Raw genomic sequence first — 25,381 nt, 5'->3', positions numbered from 1 at the left:
GATCAGGAACACTGAAGTGCAGGAGTAGCACAGTAAATGCTATAAAGAGCAGAACTGATCTAATCTATTTCTTGGGATGTAAAAATTTAGGGTAGCCAGTCTACATTATTTGCATAGGTTCTTCCTCAAGCCAAGCCAATAAAAAGACAGGGCCACTTCCATGGGGAAATTCGTTTATCTTGACTGTTTAGCTAAGATGGAATGAATCCTCTTCCCACTCCAGAAAGGGTTTTTTTGCATCAGAATCTCTTTAATTTTATTTACCACTTATGCTATTCTACTTCACAGTGCTGTTGCCAAACTTAATAAATTTGTCGTTAAGGTGTTGTCTATGTGATAAGCACTGCTAGTGATCACATCCACAAGGAATTTTTTTACCACTGTACTTAGTTCCATTAATGAAATTCCTTTCAGAAGGAATTTCATTTTTAGTAAAATTAGTTACAAAGACCATACATATTTCCTTCAAATTTTAAATTTTTAAATTATACATGAAATATTTTATGCACTGCTTTTTACTTCAGTATTTCATGACTGAGACTTTGCAGTAATCCTGGCAGGTTTCTCTTGCTTTGAGAGTATTGTTGAGAAATGTATGAGAAAACTTCATTCAGTTTCTTTTGTTGTCAAAAATTAGTTAGCCTTCTTCAGGTATGAGAAAATAATCATCCTGAAGATTGTTTTTATTCCTGCATGACTTAGCAAAGCAAATTTGAATACGTTTACAAGAATGTAATAAAATAAAATGAGGAGAAGAGAAAACATTGCAAAAAGGGGAATAAAGAAAATAAAATATCATAGAATCATAGAATGGTTTGGGTTGGAAGGGACTTTAAGATCATCCAGCTCCAACTCCCTTGCCATGGGCAGGGCCACCTTGCACTAGAGCAGGTTGCTCAGAGCCCTATCCAACCTGATCTTCCAGGGATGGGGCAGTAGAGAATGTTCTTCTTAGTGGGGGGACAACTGAATGCTTGGGTAATCTGTCCTTCACTCCTTTCTATATAGGTTATCCTGGGAATGTTTAGATTGGATACTAGGAAAAGATTCTTCCCTGGGAAGGTGGTGAGGCCCTGGCACAGGTTGCCCAGAGAAGCTGTGGCTGTCCCATCCCTGGAAGTGTTCAAGGCCAGGGTGGCTGGGGCTCTGAGCAACCCAGGATAGTGGAAGGCGTCCCTGCCTATGACAGGGGGTTGGAACTGGATGGTCTTTAAGTGCCCTTCCAACCCAAACCATTCTATGATTCCATGATGTACATGCCTTCTCTGGTGGCATGACAGCCTGTGTGGTTGTTTGGCTGGAAAATGAGAAGATTCTCTTGCATGTGAGGTGTATAACACTGGGGAGGATTTGTTGGAGTGTCGCCAGGCTTGAAAGAGTGGAAAAGTGGGATTGACGGAAAAGGGAGTGATGTGCCTTTTCAGATGGTGCACCTCAACAATTGCTTTAGGCAAAGGCATTGCACAGACCACCATGAATGCAAAGGAATAACTGTTTTTCCTTTGACCATGCTGTGGAAAGTGGTGCCCATTCCAGGCACATCCACAAAAGTGGCAGCCTTCTAGAATAGCTTCTGTGGGTGAGCATGTATTTCTTCCTTGAAAAGCTTGGTTTCTGAGTGAAAGTAGAAACTATTCAGGGGTTTTGACAGATTTAAGACCATCAGGGAACAGGCTGTGTGGAGGAAGGGAGCACACTGAATTTTCAGTTGTAGATATTCCCCTAGGACAGTGGGGAGGTAGAAACACCTCCATCAGTGCTCCATCGCCCATGCACAACATCCAAAAGATGAAAAGGATAGACAAGGTGGCAGCTAAGCTCTGTCTCATTATCCACAGTAAAACGAGAGCCTCATTATCTCCCAAGACAGAACATCTCTGCATTGATGCCATCAGGAACCACAGTCCAAGGTGCCACAGTTTGGTCCTCATTAGTTGACACATAATGCCCAAGGAGAAATCAACCCTTGAGGAATTAATTTATTTCCATTTTCCAGTCTGTCAGTCTCGTTGAAAAGATTTTGCTCACTGCATAGCGAGGTTGCTGTGACAAATTTTGACAAAATACAAGTTCAAGTGTTTTTTGGTTTCACAAGCACATGAGCTCAGTGAGAAAGAACAGACTGAGATGACAAGGAGAACAGCCAATCCTGTTATATTTGTCTTTCTTATTACTGACTTGCCATGATAAATATGGAAAATTATATTTGGCTAGAAGGAGGCTGAGAAAGGGAACAGATGGCCACCGAAAGAATACTAGAGCAGCTAATAGTCACTGGCATATTTCCGGGGTGAAAATTTAAATCTGAAGCCAAGCAGAAGCATCATCCATTTTTTCCTGATCAGGGCACTGCGTATGGAACTGCTCCTGCTATGCTCTGACTAGATGAAGGTGGGCTTCCTGAAATGCCTTCGTTGAATGGAATAAACAACTTCTATCCTCCAGTTAACAGATCTTGCAGTTATGCTGACAGAAATAGTTGACAAGGTGGGGAAAATGTTTATGTTCCTACTGTGTTTTGAGTGAGTGAGAGTGTATTTGCTGTGGCTTTTTAATGTATTGCATGATTGGACACCTATACTGCATTCTTTCCATGCATTCTACAGGCTTTATTCAGTTGTGAGAACAGAAAGAAGAGAATGCCTATTTAAATGAGGAGACAATGGAGTCTATATTTTATGTAGTTGTGTATTTAATAATTTCTAAAAGTTTAATGCATTTCTATGGTTTCTGTGGTCAATGTAGTATTGAAAAAATCAGCTGATATTTTGGTAATTATGAAAATACATCATGATTTCTGATTTTCCAGAATGCTATATGCTCAGCACATAGTCCTTATGACTGCAGACTAGGCAGTGAATGAGGACATTTTTCTTTTTGTTTGGTGATACCTGGAATTATCAAGGTGATCCATGATTTGAAGGGCTGGAATAGCAGGAGCTGATAGTTTGGAACTGAAGTGCAATGTTGGAGCTGTGGGACAGGTTGAGTGCCATGGGAGTAGGACAAACAGAATGAAATGGAGTGGAATAGTAACAGTTGCTGCAGTTTTTCTTTGAGGTGCATGTGCCAGAATTAAACCAGTCACAACAGCTCAGCTGTGGACCCTGTACCAGAAGTGCAGGATTTTGCTAAAGCAGTTCTAATGTGTCACCTGGATCAAGACCATCAAATAAGCCACTGTGTGGATTAATTGATCAATCCACCTGCTCCCCATTCAGCCACCAGCAGGCACAGATCAGTTTTTCTACAGAAGAAATCTTATTCTATTTAACTATTTGGGGGAATTTTATGAGGGTTGATCAGTTATTGATTTTAAGATGTTTTGAATAGATTGCTCAAAGAGCAATGGAGAGCTATAAACCCTTAATAACCAGGTTTTGAGAAAGAGAGACAAAAAGAATCACAATTTTCCAGGATAGCCGATGGATAGCCGGATGGACTGATTTTGCTTTTGCAGTGTGAAAGGAGAAATCAAAATCTTGTTAATCAAAATCTTGTTAATCTTTCCCCACTGAATCAAAATCAAATGGATTCCAAATTCTGGCAGCACATCTTGGAGCTCATTCGCCTGCTTCCTTAGCTCTTACTGGGCTTTAAAGACATTTGGTGAATTTTTCATGCTTCGTTAGTAAATATAATAATGATAAAAAATTTAACAATATTTTAGTAATGTTTAGCCTTTTAAAAGGAATAAATGCCATTTTGGAGTGAAGATTCTGCAGTCTGTACAAGTATGCAAAGTCCACTGTTTCTCTGGGTTTCAGTCACAGCTGTTTCTCTCTATAATCCTGGCTTTATACTGACTTGTAGTTACGAAAGCATGAAGTAGTTAAAAGAAACTGTCTCAAAATTAATTGGTATATTTTCATCAGCTCCAGAAACTGAAAATAAAAGCTAGATGAGAATAAAGTATGTATGAAGTGTGGGGAAAAGTACAACATGCACTAAAATTAATAGCCTTATTAAGAGCTATATTGATATATCTGGTAGAGTTCTGAATGTGCATCCCAGACTCACCTTCATAACATGCAATTCTTACTTGAAATGCAAGAAATGTAGTTTCCATGTGGAGTGTTTTTCTATAAAAATACTCTGGCACTAGGTTTTCCATAGGTCACCTATAGAAATTACCCAAGAATCTTTGTTGTGCTAGGCTCTAGGACATTCACATGTAGGATGTAGAAGTCCAGTGGTTCTCTTCTGGATGTTGGTGGTTCTGGGAATGTTTTAGATTTACAGCATATAATCCCTTACCCCTGACAAGCTCATCTCTAGTTCCAAAAATGGGAATTACTATGTCCTGCAAAGACAGGTCTTAGTACACATCCCTTTCCTAAGGTTCTCCTCTGCTTCAGAGATACCCATGACCCTTCCTCTCAAGCTGCACCTAATTGGCATAATAAGGCTCAAAGTTGTTCTCAGTTTGTTCTTGATCCTAAATTTACCCTCTAAGCTTGAGGAAGGACTTATTTATTTGTGTTCAAATGAAAAGAAAGGACACATGAACATCACAGTTATTCAAAAGGCAGTTTCCAGCTGCTCTGCCCAACTTGAGTGGTGTCTTCATGGTTGATGGTGAGACAGTCAAAGGGCAGCATTTCCTTAATGGAGTTTTATCTCCATGTTTGGCTTGGAAATGTCTTCTGAAGGTCTCTAATCCAAACTCATGTCCAAGGATGGATGTACCATTCGTCCTGAGCAACCTGCTGGACTGAGTCCAGTGGAGGGATGCCAAGATGATGAGGGATGGAGCACCTCTGCTAAGAGGAAAGACACAGAGAATTGGAATTGTTCATTTTGGAGAAGAGAAGGCTCCGGGGTGACCTAATTTCAGCTTTTCAGGGCCTGAAGGGAGCCCACAAGAAAGATGGAGAGAGACTATTTCCAAGGGCCTGGAGTGACAGGAGAAGGGGGAATGGCTTCAAACTGACAGAGAGGAGGTTTAGACTGGATATTGGGAAGAAATTCTTCCCTGTGAGGATGGTGAGGCCCTGGCATAGGTTGCCCAGAGAAGTTGTGGATGTCTGAACCCTGGGGCCCATGGTAGGGGGTTGGAACAAGATGATCTTTAAGCTCCCTTCCAACCAAAACTCATTCTATGATTTAATGATTCAATGATTCTATGATTTTATTCCTATCTATATATATAAAAGTGATCCCCTGGCATTGACAGTGGCACTGGATAGGCTAAAAGTCATTGCAAGGAGCGAAGATTTATCAGCAGCAGGTACTCTGCCCATTTAAGACTGTGTGACAGGCACAGGCCCTGGAAGGCCCAGCTGCAAAACAAATAAAGAAAAATACCATGCTGCTTCAGTCAAGTATTTTTAATCTGCAGCTCACATCCACAAGATAATTTTGACTGCGTGTTTGTCATCTTGAAACTCTAGAGTTCCTCTGTTTCTCAAGAAAATGTTGCTGTTCTACAACTTCTATAGTGGAACTGGTGTGTCTATTTGGATAAAGGTGATTTTTTTTTTTTCACTATGAGTAGAATGACAATGTGTCTCAAAGTCCAGGGAACAAGAGAGCACTTTTATCAAAACACAGTGAGGTTCACTCCAGCTTATAGAGCAGAGCTCCAAACTGCTTTAGCCACAGAGTTTTCAGTATCTAAATTATCACAAGACTTTTCAGTATCTAAATTATTGTAAAGATTTCTGCATTTCATTGCAGTTTGCTATTGGACAGAAATGTGCAATGCTACTTATCATGTTTATTAAAAAACTACTGAAAGCACCAGCAAAATCTTAAAAATGCTGAGCTGCTTAGCACTTTCCCCATGGCTTTGTTTTTTTGTATCTGTTGCTAATATTATCTGTCCATTGGAACCAGTAGAGTTTTTCCCATATATTTCAGTAAATTTAAACATTGATTTGTGTTTAAATCACAAGCTGAATCAGTTTAATTCTGCTGTTAACAGTGGATGAGCTCACAATCTACCTTGTGGGGCAGTTTAAAGTTGTCCTTTCAAGAGGACTCACTGCCAGCTTTTGAGGACATATTTAGGGATGGGAAGGGCCCCATTCTCCTTCACTGACCACATGAGCATATCAAGCCTTCTGAGAGGAATAATAACAAAGCAAGCTGTCTCTGCACCTGTCCACAAAACAGCTGCTCAACTGGGAGAGGAATTGCTAGACCATAATGTGTTTTCAACAGCTTTTGTGGTCCTCTCTCCTGCACTGGCACAGGTATTGTCACAAAGGAAGGAAACATGGAAACCATACAGAGATTTCATGACATTTTTTTTCCAGAACAGTTTTTTATTAAAGCATCACTTCATGTTTGCAGTCTTCCCATGTGGATGCTTTTTCTCAGTCTCAACTGGCTGTTCAAGAGAGAGATCAGCTGGGATCTAACAGAGTCTTCCATCAGGTATGTGACTCTTCAACTGACTTGAAAAATATCTGAGTGCTTGTTTACTAAGAAACCTCTTATAATAAAGGAATATGAGCAGAGACAAATCCTCTATTCCCTGCTTTCTTCCGTTTCCACTGTATGACTTTCTCAAGTGCCTGTAACTATTTTGGTTTTACTGGGTTCAGTAGCATTTGAGGCATTTCTTCTGCCAAATCACTTTGGTTTCCTGAAGCTTTCAGGAAAAGTCCACCAGGATCTAAGTTCTATGATTTTAAAGACTTATCCATGGTATTGGAATAAAACACTTTCTCACTGAAGTTGATTGGATTGAGAGCTTTGTTTCTTTGCTTTTTCAGGAAAGATCAAACCTCACCTTTGTTGTCAAAAGCTTGAAAAACCTGTTTCTATCCTTGCCCAATGACAAAAATTTCATAGGTTTATAAGGGTTGTAGCCTCAGCTCTCTGGACCTTGTTCTGCATTTCACAGTGCAGAGTTGATCTACTTCAAATAATTTTTTAATCATTTACCAAAGAAGTAGTCTACCTCAAAAATACTCTTTGCTGCTAAAAGTGGGATTTCTCTGACTTTATATGTTCAAGGGTATTAGAGGTTCTGACATTCATAAAACTGTGCCCTTAAATGACAGGCTTTAAATAATGAGTGGCATAGAAGTGTTTTGCAAACAATGAATGGGAGGGGTAAGGAAAGGCTGATAATTCTGGATTATTCCAATGAATACAAGCACACATGGAGGTGTTCTTGTGAGGAAGCTCATGCCCTAAAATGTGCCAGGCTGCCCAATTGCTCGGACAATCTCCTCCTACCATTTGGTACAACCGGGAGCTGCCAGAGCACATGTGCTCTTTTCCCCTTTGCCATTAGATGTCAGGAGCGAACTATATACGTTTCTCAAGGTTGAAACCCCTCTGCTTTTTGTAGGTGTGACACAGAATTGCTTTGATAGGTCGTTATATATATTTACTTCTGCTTTCCATTTAGAGAGTCAGCCGTGGTGTTCTCTCCCTCCCACATCTGGAAGGTCAAGCAAAGCATGACTTGGCTGCAGACTCTGCAAACCCTCCCCCCTTCGAGGGCAGCCTGCCTCAAATAGCAAATAAGAGCTGGCAGAGTGTCCTCTCCTCTCTTCAGGTGAGTTATGAAGCTCTTGGACATCTTATGTTGGCCTGGTTAAACAGCCTCTCTCTAAGGACCACTGAGAGTGTCAGTGGCAAAGTGTCACAAGAGCGCTGGTGTGGGGGAAGAGAGAAATCATTTATTGTCAGTTTTTGCTCCAGTTTCTCTTTCCAGCCATAGTTAAAAAGGGAAAAAAGAAAGTAAGAACTGTAAACAGTCAACCAGAAATATCACTTACCAGCACGGCTGTCCATAATGTCAGATATTTTAAAGGACACCCAACAGGAAGGTTTTGAGGTCATCTGCACTTTCACCATTTCTTTTTTCTCCTTGTTTTTCACAAATCCCGTGTCCGTCCTGTCTGTACTCTTCTTCTTTTGCTGCTTCTCTCCCCAGCAAATCAGGGGCTTGCACTACTCATCATCACTACCTTTTTTACCTTTCTTTTCCAATGGAGTCTCTTTGTTAAGAGTTTTGACAGGTTCTATAGGGCTATGATGTGATGTCTTTTCAAATCTCTTTCACTGGAAGTCCCTACATAAAGCATTTTGTTTGGGAGGCCAAGAGTCTTATCAAATACTTTGAGTTTCAAATTGGCAGGTTGCTCCTACTAAAAATTATTTCATTTGGTTAGGGGCAATTATTTCAATTGTGTCATTGGGCCAAGCTGCAAGACACAAAATAGCATAAAGGGGAACAAGTTAGTCTTCAAAATAATTTAATTTTTTTTTAAAGTTTAATTCTGTGGCCTTCCTAAATCAAATCTACACTCAACTTCTGCAAAACTGAATGATTAACCTTTGCATGAGGAAACAAACCATCCCTCCATTTTATTTGCTGTGAAAAGATTGGAGCCAAGTGTTTTACAGAGGGGATTGTATTATTATTATTCTTTAAACGGAATCTCTGGACTTATATAAGAAGTTGTGTAAACACCAGTAAGAAAGCCTTTTTGCTTGGCTTAAAAATGCCAGGGGGCAGTAAACATTTTAGTCTGGATGGCATGATTATGTGCTTTCTGTTTTGGAGACCTTCTTTGCTTACCCTTCCTTAGAAATAACACAGCATTGCTGAATTAAGGGAGTGTGTGTTGGAAAGGGGAGAGGGGAGTTTTCAAGGTGCAACTCAGCAGGATGAAAATACCTGCCTCAGCACAGACCTGAGCTGTCCAGGTGTTGTCCTGCTTTTGTAGCAGTTAATACTGAAAAAAAAAAAAAAAGTAGGAAAATTAGAGACAAGTATGGAAAGACGATTTCATTTTGAAAAAAAAACCAAACATTTTTGCTTGCACACACTTTAAACTCAAAATTCACCAGCATCAAGATGCACAAATTAAAGTGGTACCAGTCAGGACTTCTTGCAAGGACACAGGGGTCCAGGATTGCCCACTGGTTAGTCCATATCACATCACTTGCGTTCTTGTCTTGGCAACCATGTGCTGGTTATTGAATACATCTTTTGTACCCTTCTGACACTGAGATAGACTGATCTTTTTTATCTCCATCCTGTCCCATTTGTATGAGTCATCAGGACTTTCTCAAGGGATGACAAATAGTAACAAAAAATAAGGAATAATTTAGGTTGGGAGATATCTAGCCCAACCTCCCACTACAAGCAGATCAAACTTGGAGAAGGTTACTGAGGGCCTTGACCAGCTTGCCTCCAAATATTTCAAAGGTTGGAGAGTCTGTAGCTTCTCAGAGCAACCTGTTGCAATAGTGAACCACTCTCACAGTTAAAAAATATTTCTCTTAATATCTAATCAGCTTTTCCTGTATGGCAACTTGTATTGGTTAGACACATACCTTGTCCTAGAACTGTGCACCTGAGAAGGATTTGGCTTTGCTTTCCCTGTACCATCCTGTCAAGTATCTCGACAGCAGTGAAGCTTCCTTTTCTGCAGGGTGGACAGATGTATTTCTTGCAGCCTCTCCTTGTACATCCTGTGCTCCAGGCTCCTGACCATCTCCTGAATTCGCTCCAGTTGGTCAATGTCTTTCTTGTACTGGGAAACCCCAGACTAGACACAATGCTCCCACTGTGGTCTCACAAATGCTGAATAGAGGAGAAGATCACTTCTCCCACCCTGCTGCTGGCTGTTCTCTTGGTTGTATTCAACCTGGAATCTGTTTGGCCTTCTTTTCTACCTCATGCTCAGGTTGTTGTCAAGCCCTTCCCTGCAAAACTGGATCAATTCAGTTGCCCACCGGCCTGTCCTGTTGCATGGATATATTCCTTTCCAGGTGCAGGACTTAGCATTTGTCTTCGTTCAACCTTAGAAAATGCCTGTAGCCCTCTTTTCCAGGCTGCTGAAATCCCTCTGGGTGGCAGGCCTGCTATGGTCTGCATATCCATGGTCCAGGTTATTAATAAAGACACTGCACTGCCTTCAGTATTGATCCCTGAGGAATTTCACTACTAACCAATTGCCACTGACCACAGTCCTTGGAACCTGACCTTCCAGCTTATTTTCCATTCACATTATGATCCATTTATCCAGTTCATCTCTCACTTTTCGGGCTTCACATTCACAGTGGGAGATGGTGTCACAGGTCCTACTCAAGTCAAAACCTACCATGTCCACTGCTTTTCTCCCATTGTCCAAGCCAGTCACTTCATCAGAGAAAACAATCAAATTGTTCAGATATCTTTTTTTGGCAAATCCATACTGGCTGTTCCAAATCAACTTCCTGTCTCTCATTTGGCTGGAAATGGTTTCCATGAGGAATTGTCCCATAGCCCTCCAAGTGACTGAGGCAAGGGTGACCAGCCTGTAGTTCTCTAAGGTCTTCTTCTTGCATTTTTTTAAGGTAGGTGTGATGTTTGCCTTTTCCAAATGGTCAGGAACTGCTCCTGATTGCCAAGGACCTCCAAAGATGATACAGACCTGCCTTGCAATGACACTGGCCAGCCCCTTCCACACCCTCAGGCACATCCCACCTGACATAGGTATGTCCAGCTACTTAAGTGCTCCGGGATTATCTTCCTCCACTTTGTTACACAAACTGCTTCTATACTCAGGGACTTGGGAGGCCAGAGGGCAAAAATTCCCAATGAAAAGCATTGAGTACCTTGTTCTTTTCCAAATCCTTGGTCACTAGGACCCATATTCCACTGGGCAGTGGGTTCACATTTCCCTTAGCCTGTGTTTTTTTGCTGGTGAGGTACTGCAATTCCAGCTAAGCTTTGACTTTCCCAATCCTGCCTGCATGTTCAGCTGTTGTCTTTTGCATGTTGCCCAGATAACCCATCGCTGCTCCCACCTTTTTTCTCTCCTTCCTGTGTTTACCCTTGGTCAGAAGTTCCCTTTTCATCCCTGCTGGCCTTCAGCAATGTCTGTGCAACTTTCTACCTGTTAGAATAGACCCTTCTTGTGGTTTGAGGAGATTGACTTTGAAGAGCAATGAGCTCTACTAATTTCCTTTGTCCTCCAAGGCAGTCTTCCCTGGGTTTATGATGAGGAGATCCCTGAACAAGCCATAAGGTGCTTTCTTGAAGCACTGGGTTTGTAATTCTGTTTGTCTGTCTCACTTCTCTGATGATTTTAAACTCCACAATCACAAAGTCACTACAGTCAAAGCTGCCCTTTTCTTGACCTTCACATCCTCAACCAGCTGTTCCTTGTGTGTGAGTAACTTGTCCAGCAGCTCATCTCAGGTCACCTGCATTAAGAACACAGTCCAAAAATCTCCCAGAATGATTTTGCACATCAGCAGGTACTGGGGTGACTGAATTACCATGTAAGCCTTTAGGTTATGATGACTCTTCCCTGCTGTGCCTCATTAAAACCCTCCTTCACTAAGCTAGCAAAGCTCTTCGCAGACACTCTTGCTCTGCTTCATCAGATCGATTCTGTTTCTGCTCAGACATTCTTGTTTCTCGTCCTATATCCATAGAATGTATCCATCCATCCTCCCTGTATCTTCAGCCAAGTATGGATCCACTGGATGCATCTCCAGCTGAATCTTCTCCCTTTAGTGAAGGAATTGAACATGGCCTGGACCCCCACATCCAGCATCCTTGTCCCAGACTCTTCCATCTGCTTATCTAGTGCTTTTTTATCTCCTTCATCTCTTCATGGCTCGATCCTGTAGTCTGTTCTTTGTTTTCCCATTCTGGGAGTCATGAGAATCTGTGTGTGCTGGGATCTTGGTCACCTGCTGATACAGGTGACATCTGTATGCCCTTTCTTCTGCAATTTCTTTCCTCTAGCACTTCTGTCCTCACACATTCTTTTATTTATAAAGATTTATCTTTCCATGGTCCAATACCCTCTAGTGCTACTGGGAGAATTCACTCTCTGGGTAAGCAGGACGTTCTGGTCCCCAGGCTTGCTTGTTCTGTCTCAGCACAAAATTTGCAGAGAGATTACTCAACAAATTCAAAATAAATATCTTGCAGCTTTATCTTTGGGAATATATATTTTCTAATTTTTTTTTTCTCAGCAGGAAAATGGACCTCAAGGCAATTTTTCCCAATTTAGCCTTCCAGACAGTCTTCCTGAAAGTGACACTAGAGCCCAGACAAAACCATCAGAACTGGAAAGCACCAGCAACGGGGTCAAACTGCCTATGACAGCTTCAGGTAGAATATAACTGGACATGCTAAAAAAACTGGAGTGACAGGGAGTGTGTGCAATCAGGATACTCAGGGAGTAGAGGTTCCATGAGAAATGGTTACTGGAATGTTTAACGAACAATTTGGAGCACCAGGAATATGGATGGGCTCAGAGACTTCTAAATACGTGCACAATAAGAGAATGAATAGGCTAATATAAATATAGGAGAGAATTATGAATTATACAAAAGAATGTATATTTGTGTAAGAGTAGGTCATGGAGGTGGCAGCAACATTCTATTACAGTGATAAAACTTTTTCCCACTTGCTGGTGGCTGTGTCCCACTTTACTGGTGTGGGCTAAACTGCATTTTAGGAGTTCTCAGTTCTAGAAAGTTTCTGGCAGAGATAATCTATTTTTAGAAGGAGTCTAAGAAAAAAAAGTAGTGGCCTTTTGCTTTGAAATGGTTTAGCAGCCCTGCATTACTGGATGAAGATGTGCCACTGTTTAACAAAACACCCACACATGCATGCAACATGTTGATTTATAATGCTCCTGTCTGAATATATATCCACATTTAAATGATATAAGTGGAGGTGTTAGGGCAGCTGAAATGATTCCATGCAGGAAGAATCAGAAGTAGGAGAACCAGATTTGGTCTCCATGTAATCCCTTATGCATCTGAACTTGATATTTTTTATCAGAAAAACAAGCACTTGAAAGCTTTAGTAAATTAAACCTTACTGCCATTTTATAAATATGACAATCAAACCATTAAAAACATATATTTTTTATGCAAGCTATGAAGCTTGATGAATCTGACAGGCAACAGATGGGATTTTCAAAAACATCTAAGCACATAACTTCCCTCAGAATCAAGTAGTTTTTACCTAAGCTCTCTAAAAGTCTTGCTGACAAATGAGGAATGCTTTACTGAACGTAATATTTTTATTAAAAAAACAAATAAAAATTATATATAAATTTGTACAAAATTGTAGAATGTTTGTTGGAAGGGACCTCTAACAGCTTTTCTCAGCATCCTGCTCAAAGTGGTGTGCTCTGCTGTAAAATGTTCCACTGTAAAAGCAATTTGCAATTGGATTTCTGACATTTTATTGATTTTTGCTTTTACATTCTTGTTTTCTGATTTAGAAGCCTTGAAAAATTTTAGAAACCAGTTAACAGTCTATGAGCAAAAAGAAATTTTCAATTATACAGAGCTATGGTTTCTTGGCCTGGAAGCTAAAAAGATTGAAGGTTTGCCTGAAACCCAGAATAATAATTGTTATGATGATGAGCATGGTTCCTACTTAAAGGTAAGTGGAAAAATCATGGTTTTTATTTTCAGCTCAATAAGTTTGTAGTGACTGTGTGCCAACTCTTAAGTGTTATATATGAGATAAATGTTGTTTCTAGAAGATAAATGTGAAAAAATCATTACCAATCACTTCAAAGCTCAGAGGAGAATCCACTTAGCATTGGACTATTGGAGCATCACTTGTGATTTTCTCATTAAACCCTTGTTTAATGTAGACTTCACTTGCTACTGGTCCATCATCTTTCATAGACAGCAAACTCCCACACACAGGAGCTACTTTTAAAGCCTGATCTTTGCTATGCTGTTTGAATCTGAACCCTTTTCTTTTCTTTTTGAAGGTTTTACATGACCACATTGCCTATCGATACGAAGTGTTGGAGGTCATTGGGAAAGGGTCCTTTGGGCAGGTGGCCAAATGCCTGGATCACAAAACCAATGAATTAGTGGCACTGAAAATAATAAGGAATAAGAAAAGGTGAGGTGTCCGTTGCCTCTAAAGCAGTACAATCATCTGTATTGTATATAGGCAGTGACAAACCACAACGATGTGAGCAAAGCAAAATCAAACCTCCCATACAACAGGTTTTCATTAAATGCAGTGAGATCAGAGTGAAGAAAAGGGACGTCAGGGACTCAGAATTGGCCTAGACCCAGAGAAGACACAGCCTATGAAACCAAACACAGTTTTTCCGGGCTTACATGGAGGTCTCTATATCTGTGACACAGTTCACACACAGCCCAGGTAACCAGCCCTGAATGACTGAGAGCTGAGAGCCTTCACTTCCCCTCAAGACCCCAAAACCACAGGAATATGCTGGGATGCTCCCCTCTCTCACTTTAATATGAAAAATTCTACACTGTGGATCCTAAGCAACCTCTTCTTCTTATATGGCTGGTCACAAATTTTTTATTGATGTTCATTTGAAACTTTTTCATTTAAAGGCTTTTTCAGACCAGTCAAATTAGCAGCCCTTAAGTGTTATGTAAGACTAGGAAACAACGATAATGAGTCAAAATTACAGTAGTTATCAGGGGTAAATGACACATTTTTAATCATTGTCCCACATGCTGAGTTTACAGTAAGATTGTGGTGTTTGTAACATTTATATTTCTACAAATACTACACTGAGTTAATGTTATCATTCCTGTGTCACATGGTATTTCAGATTTCACAGCCAGGCTTTGGTGGAAGTGAAGATCCTAGATGCTCTCTTGAAGAAAGACAAAGATGATACTCACAACATCATCCACATGAAGGAATACTTCTACTTTCGCAACCACTTCTGTATTTCCTTTGAACTGCTGGGGTAAAGTACATATTCCTTTACACACACCTTACAGAGCATTTTAGACCTTGTGCCTTACAAGCTGCAATTTCTATGTCTTCTTCGGAAGAATTGGCAGCTCTTCATGTTGGAAGAAAGGAATACTGAACACACACTGAGCCTTTTGATCACCCAAGGTGAACTGAAAAAGACTTCACACAGACAGTGACATGATATAATCCCTTATTTTCTGTATTGTGTATTGAAGTATTCTTCCCTGAAAGACCTCTGAGGAAAAGAGTAAAATGATGAGTTCAGGACTGGTAAACTTCAGGGTATATAAATATGAATAATATCAAATAATTTAAAAATAAAGCTCCTTCTTGCTTTTTGATGAACCTTTGCTGTAAGACACATCTTAGGAGGAATTTTGGAGAAATTTTAGAGAAGTCAGGTAATTTTAGTCATCAACCTCGTTGTAATGAGAGAATTAACCTGGAATTATGGAAGTTATCCACAGTTCCCCATCCCTTACAGTAGAGCCCCCATTTCTACATGTGTTACAGCCTTGCTGAAGATTCAGCACCCTGTGGATGACTTGATCTCAAAGAAACCTAAATTAATTGTGTTGTTACATGTGAGTCTGTCATTTAGAGACACACGAGGTAAGAGTTGACTCCTCTCCAGAGAAGACACAGACCAGTCTTTTCAGAAAGCTGCTATGGAAACGCAGAGGAAAATATTCATGGGACAGACACTATGCTTAACTCTTTACAGAGGATTTGAAGACTGGTTGTCATAAAAAAATGTTTGCCTTAAAACATAGTGAAAAGCCTTTCATTTGTGATCTTCCTTCTCTGTCAAGTCCTGGTAAATTCAGATCCAAAGGAAAGGACCTTGGTTGAGGCCAGTGGACACACAGGCACGGAAGACAGAAAGCTGCAGTTGTTTATGTCCTTCCAGACACGTGGGGTCATGCTGAGGACACCTCCTGAGATCATATTGCTAAGGAAACACTGGTGCATCCCTTTAAGAGCCACCAGCCCTGTGGCCATTTCCTCCTCTGAAAAATGATCACAGATTAAGCACAGAGTACTTCATAGAATCATAGAATCCTAGAATGGCCTTGGGTTGGAAGGGACCTTAAAGATCATCTTGTTCCAACCCCCTGCCATGGGCAGGGACACCTTCCACTATCCCAGGTTGCTCAGAGCCCCATCCAACCTGGCCTTGGACACTTCCAGGGATGGGGCAGCCACAGCTTCTCTGGGCAACCTGTGCCAGGGCCTCCCCACCCTCCTAGGGAAGACTTTCTTCCTAATATCTAATCTAAACCTGCTCTCTGTCAGTGTGAAGCTATTCCCCCTTGTTCTGTCACTCCAGGCCCTTGTGCATTCACATGCTGGCAGAAGTCAGCAACCTCATTTAAAGCCCCACTGGAAGGAGCTAAGATATGATGGTCACAGGAGGCATACAAAAACCCAACGAGACCTGAATTTACAGAGGAGTCTATCTAGAAATATTTACTGCTGATTAAAGATCTTTAGAGAAAGATGATTTACACAAGGTACCACAGCAAAGAGAAATGAGGGTGAAAGGAAACTGAAGAAAATTTATTTCAGTTCCTGAATGCTGATTGTTCTTGGTGAAAATCAGCACAGCTGCATAACATAGCACAGAGTTTAGCAAGCAGGCAAGTTCACTGTGTTATGACCCGCCCCAGAAAAAGGGGAGGGGGGTAACCCAGATTCTTATCAATAATTCCCTTGGGGTGGATTAGAGTGAAACGACACTGAATAATCGGTGTCTGAAGGTTTATTTTAACAATTTTGTATCGACAGGTATGCTAGCATTTTGGGTGTTGTCATATAACAATGTGGCATAGAGATAACCTTTGGGTGGGGGTGGTGTGAGAAAATGCATAGGGGAGAGAAAGACAGGATAAGAGTAAGGGAGAGTAAGGAAAAAGAAAAGATAAGAATGGAAAAAACATATATAGTCACTGCCCGCTGGATCCAGCGATGCAACTTGGTAATCCTGAAAGCGATGGTCTCAATTCGCAGGAGGTGGGGGAAAAGAACAAAACCCAAACCCCCAAAGTCACCAGTCAATATATGTACCCTCAGCATGCTTTTGCACCTCCCCCGAGGTGGGGAGTTGTTTCCATGGAGTAGTGTCACCGGCCGTGCCATGAACCCCCAATATTTTTCCCTCCTTTCATGATAAGCAATCATGATGGCAGAGTTGAGGGGCACAGCAACAAACATGGTAAACTCGGCTGTTCCTGCCTTTTCAGGGCTTGACACCTTCAGCACTGGAGGGAGGGACAGGCCCAACTGCCCATCAGAGGTATAATGCAAAAGTCAGAAGCCTGCAAAAGTCTCCTAGAATGCATAAATCATTAACCGTTTCCGTCTCTGACACACTGACAGTACATCTTCAGATGTGGGAGATGTTTGTGCATATTACATGCAGAACACATTCTCCAGGAGGAAAACAGTTGTCATTTTCTTCTTCATGAGTCCTCCCTCATGTAAGAAGAAAAGCTAAATACCCTCTAAATGCAGTGGAAACTAATCATGCCTTAAAAATAAGTTCCCCTAATCTCTTTTCTGCCTTCTGTCTTCTGTTTCTTCCATCTCCACAGAATAAATTTGTATGAGCTGATCAAAAAGAACAACTTCCAAGGTTTCAGTTTGTCTTTAATCCGACACTTCACTCGGGGTGTGCTGAGATGTTTACAAGTGCTCTACCAGGAAAGAATCATTCACTGTGATCTGAAGCCTGTAAGTACAAGCATTTCATAACCTGTTTTTCTGTACAGAATACATTAGTTCATCTTATCTTTCTTTTTATTGAAGGAACTCTAAGAAGAATCCATAAAACCTGGCAGGATATTTGTACAGAAGCTATAATTTATTCGTGTTAGTATTAGTACTACAGTTGGCTGATTTTTTTCCATTGATTCAGTTCATTCACTGAAGTATTAGACAAGATTGTTTGGTAGCCAAAATGTATGCAAATATGAATCCTATTCAGGTAATGACAGTTTACCTAGAGAAAAAAAATACTTGTAAAATTAAGTGTTTTGCTATGAGGGACTTTGTAATGTTAATATTCACAAGGCAGCCTGTTATCCTATAAAGTCTATTTAATTTCATATGCCTAACTATAAAATTAAGTAACCTAGTAAATGACAAAGGAATTCTGTAGAACAGTATTTAGGGTATCTACCTGTTTCTGGAGGAACATCTGCCATCCAAATTCTGCAGCTGGATCTGCTAAGTATTCCTGCTACATGAAGCATTTCCATTCTCCTTAAGCCCCAACCTTAAATTTTTGCAATTTTCTGAGATTCCCGAAGTATTTTAACTTTATTTTCATTTCAGATAAATATTTCTCTTGATTTCATTTTCAAAAGGACAAATGAACCACTAAACCAATAAGCAAGCTCTCAAATAAAAATGCAAAGGATGAAATTCTGTTCTCACTTTGCTTAACGTATCTGAATTCAGAATTCTGACAAGTCACATACTGTCTGTACCCGTTGTCTTGCCAATATCTTTACCAGATCAATCTGCAGTGAGAAGTGAGGGTTGCAAGATAACTGAAGTATCTGAATCAGAAACAATTAACCCAATGGAAATGTGTTTCCAGGTGGCCACTGAGAAGGACTGAGGTCAGCAACATCAATTAGTGTAGTCTGCATTTAAACAGAGTAACATTAGTGAAAATTTAGTGAGTTAAATAAAAGAGAATCTTGTTGTCACTCAACAATTGTACAGTTTTAAGAATTTAATTTATGTTGCCTGAAACTCACATCTGTTATCCCATCTGCCTCCTGTGATATTTCACAACATAAGGTAGAATACGGAGTTTCTCTGGATTTAAAGCTAACTAATGACTGCTTCCAAAGCCTGGCTCTCCAGTTGATCAGCTCCCTGGCATTGTGAGGGATTCAATACTAGAGACAGAGTCCTACCATGAGCACGAAGGGATATTTATCTGCAGAAGGGGGATGCACCAAGAACCAAGAGCATCGGGGTAGTGGAATTCAGTCCTTAACTTTCGTCATTAGCAGCTTCTCCTTCCTGGCACATATCCTTTTGAGTTAATTAGCCAAGAAACTACTTTGTCATTATTTGGCACCCACCTGGGAACTGTTCAGGCCTTCAAAGCTTTGACATATAATTGTTATAACGGTTGATAAAGGCAGCCATCTCTCTTCTGACAAGTAGAGAAGAATGTATGATCAGAAGGGAAATCAAAGGAAATCCTTGATATAGACAGATTTTTTTCAATTAGGTTAAAATTCAACTCTGCAGGAGGAAGCTAATAGGTTATGTTTGCTCATCAGTGCAAATATTCTTGAGTTAGTGATTTGCATTGCTTATTTTCCAGTGTTCACTAACTTAATATGGTGTTACAACCCTCTTTTCCCTGTGATTTTATTTTTAGGAGAACATTCTATTATACCACAATGGCCAAGGTTCAGTTAAAGTTATTGATTTTGGATCAAGCTGCTATGAAGACCAAAGAGGTTTGCAGAAAAGTCAAGTTGATGTAATTTTCTTAATAAGCTTTCTCAATTTTAAATGATGTAGTTAAACTTATCTTTGCTTGGGCTAATATATTGACCTATGCCCCTAATTAGAACCTAATGAACTGGTGGTTAAGCCACTGGTGGTGGAATAAATACTGGTAAGAGACAAAAAAGACATTACCCTGCTTTTGCTTTGTCCCAAACCTGATCAGCTCCTCTACTCCTTTTGAAATCAGAATTGCACTTGCAAGAGTGGTTACTGAAGCAGACCTATGATGATAATTCAAATATTTCACTTAACAGAAGTTTGTGAAGTACAAAGACTCTTTCTCAGTGAGATGGTTAAATTATAATTGGTACTTTTTATATAAACACAACAGGGAGGGGAATGGGAATTGTGCTTTTAATTTAGAAAGTCTAAATTCAGTTTTGGGGTTTTTTCTATCAAAGGTTTGAATAAAATGAGCAGGAGTTAACAAGAACTAAATCTGAAAAAGGAAATGAATGTATAAAATTAACCTAATAATAAATCTCAACAGATTTACAATAGATATATTTGATTTACAATAAACACCTTGTAAAGTAAAAATGATATCATCATGAGAAAGAGAAGTAATATAATAAATAACAAATGAAACAAAAAACCCAAAACCCAAGAAGGACATCTGCATTGCATTTTATTAACTTAGAAAAACAAAATTAGTTTTAAATGGCTTAATTTTTTTTCTTATGAAAGACTGATATTTAAGCTAAGCCAAACCTGCTAATCTATATTTCGGGATTCAGACTTTTAGATTTACATCCCAGTTTTGTAGGAGGGCGTAATCCATTTAGGTTTGCCCATGTTTGAGAAGAATGTAGTCTGAGACGCAGCCTGGAATATTTGCGGAGAGTAACAAACTGAAACACAAAATAAGTGAAAGATGGAGAATGACTGAGGAGACTCTAGCCTGGAAAAAGAAAGGCAGAAATATAAACAAAGTGACCCTTAGAGAGAGAGGAATAAGAAAATAACAAAGTTTATACACTGTAATCATGTTCAGTTGTCTGAATGTCGAGAGGTAGAAGAATTAGTTTACTCTCTCCAGTGAGTCTCAGCCTTGGAATGAGATCCTTTGGGGCTGTAATATATTAATAGGGAAATCAGAAGGCAGTAGAAGATAGGTCCTACTGTCAGCGAAACCAATATTTCCTGCAGTGATAATGAAGACCTGTTGATTGATGCAAGGGGAAGACTTTCAAACAAGAAAATGAACATGGAGCGAGCTGAATCATAGCATTATCAGAACAATTCCCAGATAGAACAGTGGAAAGCAAATCACCCATTAATTTTAGGATGGGATTAGAACAAGTTTTCAGAGCCTCTGTGAGCAATCCCTGGATAGAGCAGAGATATGATGCCTGAACATGTATTTCACTCTTCTGTGAAATCTGGAATCCACATTTCAATCCAAATTATGACATTTTGCTTCTTGTCCAATTTTCTGTTTTGATCCAGTGTACACCTATGTCCAGAGCCGGTTTTATCGCTCACCTGAAGTGATTCTTGGTCATCCTTATGCTATGGCTGTTGATATGTGGAGCTTGGGCTGTATCATAGCAGAGCTTTACACAGGCTACCCACTGTTTCCGGGGGAAAATGAGGTTGACCAGCTTGCCTGCATCATGGAGGTAACTTTTGGGTTTGTCTTTTGATTTGTATGCTCATTTGGTAAACTGCGATGCCAGCAACAAAGAGAAATCTCAAGAGATAATGAAATATTGCTGTGGCCTGGCCTTTCAGAGGGAGTTTTAATACAGCCACCTGGCTCTTTGAGAGGATGGGATCTAGCACAAAACTGATTTATTGGAACATTTCATGTGCCAAACACTGCTTTGTGCACTCACTGTCTTGCTCTGAAGGAAACATACTTTAATTCTGGATGGAGAAGTTAGGACAGAATAAGCACCTCTAAGGTGAAGTAAAACCCATCCAAATTATTACAGGCCACTCTTCTCATAGAAGTCAGATATGTGCTAGTCAAATCAGATGTCTTTAGTCCATAGTCCTGCTGAGAGAGATTTTTACAAGCAGTTGAGCAGTCAGCTGTGGCTCTGACTAGTAAACCTTGAAAACCTCAAAGCCTCGAGTATAAACACACAGGGTGACCAGCACAACTGCTGCTCTACTCTCCTGGTGGAAAAACTGTTTCCTAATAGCCATTCTTCACTTCTCAAATCACAGTTTGTGGCTGTTGCACCTTATATTGTCTGAAACTACCAAGGAGTTTGGCTCCATCATTTTTTGTAAATGTTTTCAAAGAGTTTTAAGAATGTACTGTGACATTTCCTACCTCGGATCACCTACACAGTGCAAATATTAGAATGGGTGCAAAACTACCCATGAAAGCAAGTTACTTAGTTACTCCATATGAATCCCTAAACTGCAGCCTGATATGGAACTCAGCCCCAAGGTCTCATCCTTCTAGTGACACTTAGTTTGTATAAGTGTTTTCAAAGGCAGCATCTCTCCATGTGGCCTGCTACTGCAGTTGCCACCAACAGAGATGTTTGTTCTTAGAGCCTTCTGTGGTGGTGAAGATCCCAGTGTCATCATTTATAAGATCATAGAATCACTGAATCATTAAGGTTGGAAAAGACCTCCAAGGTCATCGAATCCAATCTCTGTGCAGTCGCCATCTTGTCAACTAGACCAGAGCACTGAGTGTCACTTCCAGTTGTTTCTTGATCACCTCCAGGCGTGGGAACTCCACCACCTCCCTGGGCAGCCCCTTCCAATGCTGGACAACCTTTTCACTGAAGAAATTCTTCCTGATGTCCAACCTGAACCTCCCCTGGTGCAGCTTGAGGCCATTTCCTCTTGTCCTGTCCCTTGTTCCCTGGGAGCAGAGCCCGACCCCCACCTGGCTACAACCTCCTGTCAGGGAGTTGTAAAGAGTGAGAAGGTCTCCCCTGAGCATCCTTTTCTCCAGGTTAAAGATCTCCAGCTCCCTCAGCTTGTTCTCATAGGACTGACTCTCCAGACCCTTCCCCAGCTCCACTCCATTCTCTGGACATGTTCCAGCCCCTCAATGTCTTTCATGTAGAGAGGGGCCCGAAACTGGACAGAGGACTTAAAGTGTGGCCTCACCAGTACTCAGTAGAGGGGGACAATCACTGCCCTGGTCCTGCTATTTTCATACAAAGATATGTACAGACAGCACTGAGAAATCCCTTAATTCCTTCCACAATAAATGGCACAAGGGGAAATGTTTTGTAGACATTTCACAGTCAGTTGAGATGTTCAACTTCTTTTCATAAGACGGGTAAAATACCACATCTCACCTGATGGTTTTTTAGTGTCTTTATTAAATGAGGGGTAACTCTGTGAATTCGTTTTCTGTGTTGAAGGTACTGGGTCTTCCACCAGCTGATTTGATTCAGGCTTCGTCAAGGAAGCGAACATTCTTCGGTAATTGCTTCTGATTGTTTGCCCTTGCTGGATCCCTCCCTGCTAATTAAACACTGGTTAATAGCACTGACAGAGAGCAGGGCCAGAGACCCTCTCTTACTTCTTAGTTGATTAAAAACTCTTTCAGGAAGGGGTATTGAGGAGAAGCAAAAAGGTATCCTGAGGCCTACAAATGAACCTGATGCTGTGCTGATGGGCCTCTAATTGCCAAGGTGATAGGGAAGGGATTGGGAGATCCATTCCAGTTGTACTCTTTAAAAATATTGTTGTTAAAAGTGGGCTTTTGGAACTTATTTGTGTTGTTCGTTCCGCTGTGTATAATTTGGGTCTGGAAATTACACAAAACAAACAAAGCAGCAAAGTGTAGGATGAAGTCCCCAGAATGTAACCAATACTGTTTGCCACAATGCTGGCAGACTATCAATCCAACAGGGAAAAACTTAGTGGGATGGATATGGATACTGTTTTTGCAACTCTTTTAAACATTTAGAGAGGATTTTTATTGTAATTTATTTGAGCATGTCTTTATTTTTTTAAGATTCCAAAGGTTTTCCTAAATCCGTCACTAACAGTAAGGGAAAAAAGAGATGCCCAGACTCCAAGGATCTAAGCACAGTGCTGAAAACCCATGATGCTGGTTTCTTGGACTTCCTGAAAGGATGCCTAATGTGAGTTCATACGATGTGAAACAGGCTAGTTTTAACTTTGCTTTCATTCTCTTGTTCCTTAAAAATCTTTGTATCTCTTGGGGTGTTTTGGGGGTTGGTTTGTTTGTTTGTTTGTTTTTGGGTTTTTTTGGGTTTTGTTTTGTTTTGGGTTTTTTTGTGGAGTGTTTTTGTGTCTAGTTTGTTTTATTTCGTTTCATTTTCCATACAGTAGCGCTTGTATATCCATTATTATTCACAGTTCATTGCAAATTATTGCACAGAAAGATATACTGAATTAGATCAAAGTAGGAAAGAAACCTGACATGCAATCATAGACTCACAGAATGGTTTGGGTTGGAAGGGACCTTAAAGATCATCCCGTTCCAACCCCCCTGCCATGGGCAGGGACACCTTCTACTATCCTAGGTTGCTCAAAGCCCTGTCCAGCCTGGGGCTGTGAAACAAAACATCATCACACCTAAGAGCAGATCATCTTCTGATGCTGGAGACTAAACTCTAAAAGCAATGCTATTTATCCATTGAGGCCTTTGTTTTAAATCCTTTCTGTTTTATTAGATAAAGGTGTATCCAGATAACACAGATAATGGCAATGCACTGGCCCAAGGCAGTGTGTATCTGGAGATCAAAGTCTGGCTTTGTACTTAAATCTAACTCCTGCGCCAGCAGGAAGAAAGTCTTCCAACTTCCTCCAGTATGAATTATATTTGGTGCTGATTTAGCTGGTTTTGACTGGATTTTCTGTGCTAAGCCTTGGAAATGGCAGTGATACACTGTGGTATATGTATGAAAACAGCTCTTCTTTTAACATATTCTCACAAAGATCCTGTGTCAGGTTCACCTGGGTGAGATGAGACTCTTTTTAGTTCCAATACACTGTATGTCTTCCCCTTAGCCGAGGATAAAAAGGCAAAGTATACTCAGCCATGCCTCCACCCCATATGGTCTCATGTATTTTCTAGCGTTACCTGGAACTTATGCAAGGTTAATATTTTATGTCTTCTTTATCACTGGCTTTAAGTTTCTTTCAGCAGTTCAGTAGCACTTCCCTAAAGAAATCCTAAAGAAACTGCCAACTTCTGGTTACATGGGGGAAAAGATCATCCCACTCTGTTTCACAAGAAGGTTGCTTTTAATGTTCTCAGTTTGCTACGTCTCTATGAATCACTGATCCATTTTGGTTTGCCAGCTGAATCAGAGAGTTTAGAAAATAACTTTAGTGAAGCAAAAAGCCAGGTAATTTTGGGTCCCTACCCTAATAACACTGCATATTAAAAATGGTTTGATGCTGCAGAGGGTTTGATCAGCAAAGCACACAGCACTGAAGTAAGTTTTGAGGGATGGAGAAGATCATATAAGGTTTTTCCTTGTTTTCAGTATTATTTTGTTTCATTAAATGCCCTCATGACCAGACTTCCAGAAGACAAGACTGAATCTTCTAGCTTAAACTAATTTTCAGTTAGAAATCATTCAGTAACTATTTCTCTGCCATGGATTGAAGGTGGGAACCTGCCCTGCGCATGACCCCCGATGAAGCAATGAAACATTCCTGGATCCAGGAACCAAAAATATACCGGGCAATGCAGAAAACACAGACCTTGAGGAAACTGAGTGATGGCTCTTTCTCTGCACCAGAAAAGAAAAAGGAGAATATTCGTAAGCATGTTCTACCTGGAGAACTAAGCGCATTTATAGCAGTGTTCGGGATTGCCTTGTGTTTGGTATCATCTGTTAAATGAGGTGATAATGGATGGTCACTGAAATGTGGTGGGTGAAGGCCCTATTTCTCACTTGTGTAGAGCTGCATTCCAGATGTTTTAGAGCAGCTGCCAACAAGAAGGCTGGAAGTGCTAAAGATCCACCTTTTGCTTACTGAGAGCAAAATACTTACGGTATCTGACATCACACCGTAGTGCATTTCACTTCCAGGCAAAAGAATGCATCAATAGGGGTTTTAAGATACCAAGGAAAATTTCCACCTGATTTGTTGTGAATTTGTATCAATCATTTTTTTTAAGAGTCTGCAGTCTTACCCTATCCTTCTTTTTTTTTTTTTTTTTTTTTTTTTTTTTTATTGCAG

The 25,381-nt window shown here is 40.4% G+C and overlaps 1 protein-coding gene across 2 annotated transcripts in view; it reads left to right on the top strand.

Moving 5' to 3' along the window:
* The first annotated feature begins 2,141 nt into the window (after positions 1-2,141).
* DYRK4 (dual specificity tyrosine phosphorylation regulated kinase 4) overlaps positions 2,142-25,381 on the top strand; it is a 24,344-nt gene continuing 1,104 nt past the window's right edge. The window contains exons 1-13 of one of the 2 annotated variants that reach the window (XM_027665952.1): positions 2,142-2,487; positions 6,298-6,381; positions 7,367-7,516; positions 11,950-12,085; positions 13,212-13,375; positions 13,716-13,852; positions 14,544-14,684; positions 17,290-17,428; positions 19,101-19,182; positions 20,684-20,856; positions 22,576-22,636; positions 23,175-23,304; positions 24,803-24,957. In XM_027665952.1, the coding sequence (XP_027521753.1) occupies positions 2,464-2,487; positions 6,298-6,381; positions 7,367-7,516; positions 11,950-12,085; positions 13,212-13,375; positions 13,716-13,852; positions 14,544-14,684; positions 17,290-17,428; positions 19,101-19,182; positions 20,684-20,856; positions 22,576-22,636; positions 23,175-23,304; positions 24,803-24,957 (1,576 nt within the window). In that variant the 5' untranslated portion in view covers positions 2,142-2,463. Of the gene's footprint in view, positions 2,488-6,297; positions 6,382-7,366; positions 7,517-11,946; positions 12,086-13,211; positions 13,376-13,715; positions 13,853-14,543; positions 14,685-17,289; positions 17,429-19,100; positions 19,183-20,683; positions 20,857-22,575; positions 22,637-23,174; positions 23,305-24,802; positions 24,958-25,381 lie in introns of both variants that reach the window. The other variant, XM_027665951.1, reaches the window with a different exon arrangement.

This window comes from Corapipo altera, unplaced genomic scaffold (assembly GCF_003945725.1).
Source record: "Corapipo altera isolate COAL_440 unplaced genomic scaffold, ASM394572v1 249, whole genome shotgun sequence".
In the NCBI taxonomy this organism is placed as follows: domain Eukaryota; kingdom Metazoa; phylum Chordata; class Aves; order Passeriformes; family Pipridae; genus Corapipo; species Corapipo altera.
Note: the sequence above shows the minus strand (reverse complement) of the source record. Positions and strands in the feature narration are given on the sequence as shown.